The 1382-nt window shown below is 58.1% G+C and overlaps 1 protein-coding gene across 3 annotated transcripts; it reads right to left on the bottom strand.

The window, feature by feature from the left end:
* Positions 1-800: 800 nt before the first annotated feature.
* On the bottom strand, positions 801-1382 carry LOC121150479 (transforming protein RhoA-like). 3 transcript variants are annotated; one of them, XM_040971420.1, is made up of 2 exons: positions 1227-1382; positions 801-974 (listed from the first exon to the last, which is right to left on the bottom strand). In XM_040971420.1, the coding sequence occupies exons 1-2, from the start codon at positions 1380-1382 to the stop codon at positions 801-803; spliced, it is 330 nt and encodes a 109-aa protein (XP_040827354.1). The 3 variants fall into 3 exon arrangements, with proteins under 3 accessions (XP_040827354.1, XP_040827353.1, XP_040827352.1); XM_040971419.1 differs by having other exon boundaries at positions 801-1187; positions 1248-1382; XM_040971418.1 differs by having other exon boundaries at positions 801-1382.

Here is a 1382-nt window from a genome sequence, read left to right as displayed (position 1 = left end):
GAGAGGGAAAAGAAGTCCTCCCCGAGGCCTGCAGCTCCTCTGTGAGGGAACCCGGAGTGGGTTAGAGCCACACCCTCAGCCAGGTGAGAAAGGCGTGCCCCTTGGCAGGTGTGGCCACACATCCCGAGTTCCCCTCTGCAAACGGGGCACCGAGACGCAGGCTGGGTCCAAGGGACCCTGCTCTCACAGAGCAGACAGAGCAACAAAGTGAAATCTCCATCTGACTTTATTTCCAAACATAGCTTTTAAAAATACACCATCTGCAGAAATGGCAAAAATCAGTATCAGGAAATTAATTATATCACCACCACCCCCTCAAAAAAAAAACACATTTGGTCTGAGGTAGATATATTTATTTCTGGTAACATACACTCAGTGGCACTCATTGCACAGTAACCATAAGATCAGAAACATGAAGCCATGGCTGTAACTCTGTCACAGCTGCATGAACTTGAGTCTTGCTGGTCGAGCATTAAAAAATAAATAAATAAAAATAACTGGATGGTGAAGCCGGAGCTATGGCAATGAAGTCAGCTAACGTTCGGAGCGGTTACAGCGGGATGCGTGGCAGCTGGGACGTGTTCAGCCGCAATGGTTACAGCCCTTTACAAAGGTTACCAACCAGCGCCTGGTGTTACCAATCAGCGCAGGCTGAGGGCGCGGAGCCCCAAGGCCCGAGGAGCCTAAAGACGGTTGGCTTCTGTCCGCTGGCTTGGGATGGGCCGTCTTTGGTCAGTAGTGGATACGTGAGCACCAGCCGTCGTTGGGAAGCCCAGCTGCACTCAGCCACAGGGTCTGTGTCACAGGACCAGGCACCGCCAGCGCCTCCTGCCACGCCTGGCCTGCAGGGCGGCTCGCGTGGCCATCTCGAACACCTCCCTCACTCCCTCCTTGGTCTTGGCGGAGCACTCCAGGTACCCGAAGGCGCCGATCCTGCTGGCCACGTCCCTGCCTGCCTCGGGCCTCACCGGCTCCTGCTTCCAGGCCGCCAGCGCCCGCCTGGTGCTCTCATCCTGGCGGAGATCCTTCTTATTGCCCACCAGGACGATGGGCACGCTGGGGCAGAAGTGCCGCACCTCGGGCGCCCACTTGACCGGGATGTTTTCCAGACTGTCGGGACTGCTGATGGAGAAGCACATGAGGATGACGTCGGTGTCCGGGTAAGACAGCGGCCGCAGGCGGTCGTACTCCTCCTGGCCCGCCGTGTCCCACAGGGCCAGCTCCACATGCTTCCCGTCCACCTCCACGTCGGCCACGTAGTTCTCAAACACGGTGGGCACGTACTCCTCCGGGAAGGAGTCGCGGCTGAACACCACCAGCAGGCTCGTCTTGCCGCAAGCGCCCGCCCCCACGACCACCAGCTTCTTGCGGAGGGCAGCCAT

The sequence above is a fragment of the Ochotona curzoniae genome, unplaced genomic scaffold (genome assembly GCF_017591425.1).
Source record: "Ochotona curzoniae isolate NIBS_2020 unplaced genomic scaffold, NIBS_Ocur_1.0 contig_21, whole genome shotgun sequence".
Taxonomy (NCBI): Eukaryota; Metazoa; Chordata; class Mammalia; order Lagomorpha; family Ochotonidae; genus Ochotona; species Ochotona curzoniae.
The sequence above is the reverse complement of the archived record's forward strand: the minus strand, read 5'-3'. Positions and strand labels throughout refer to the sequence as shown.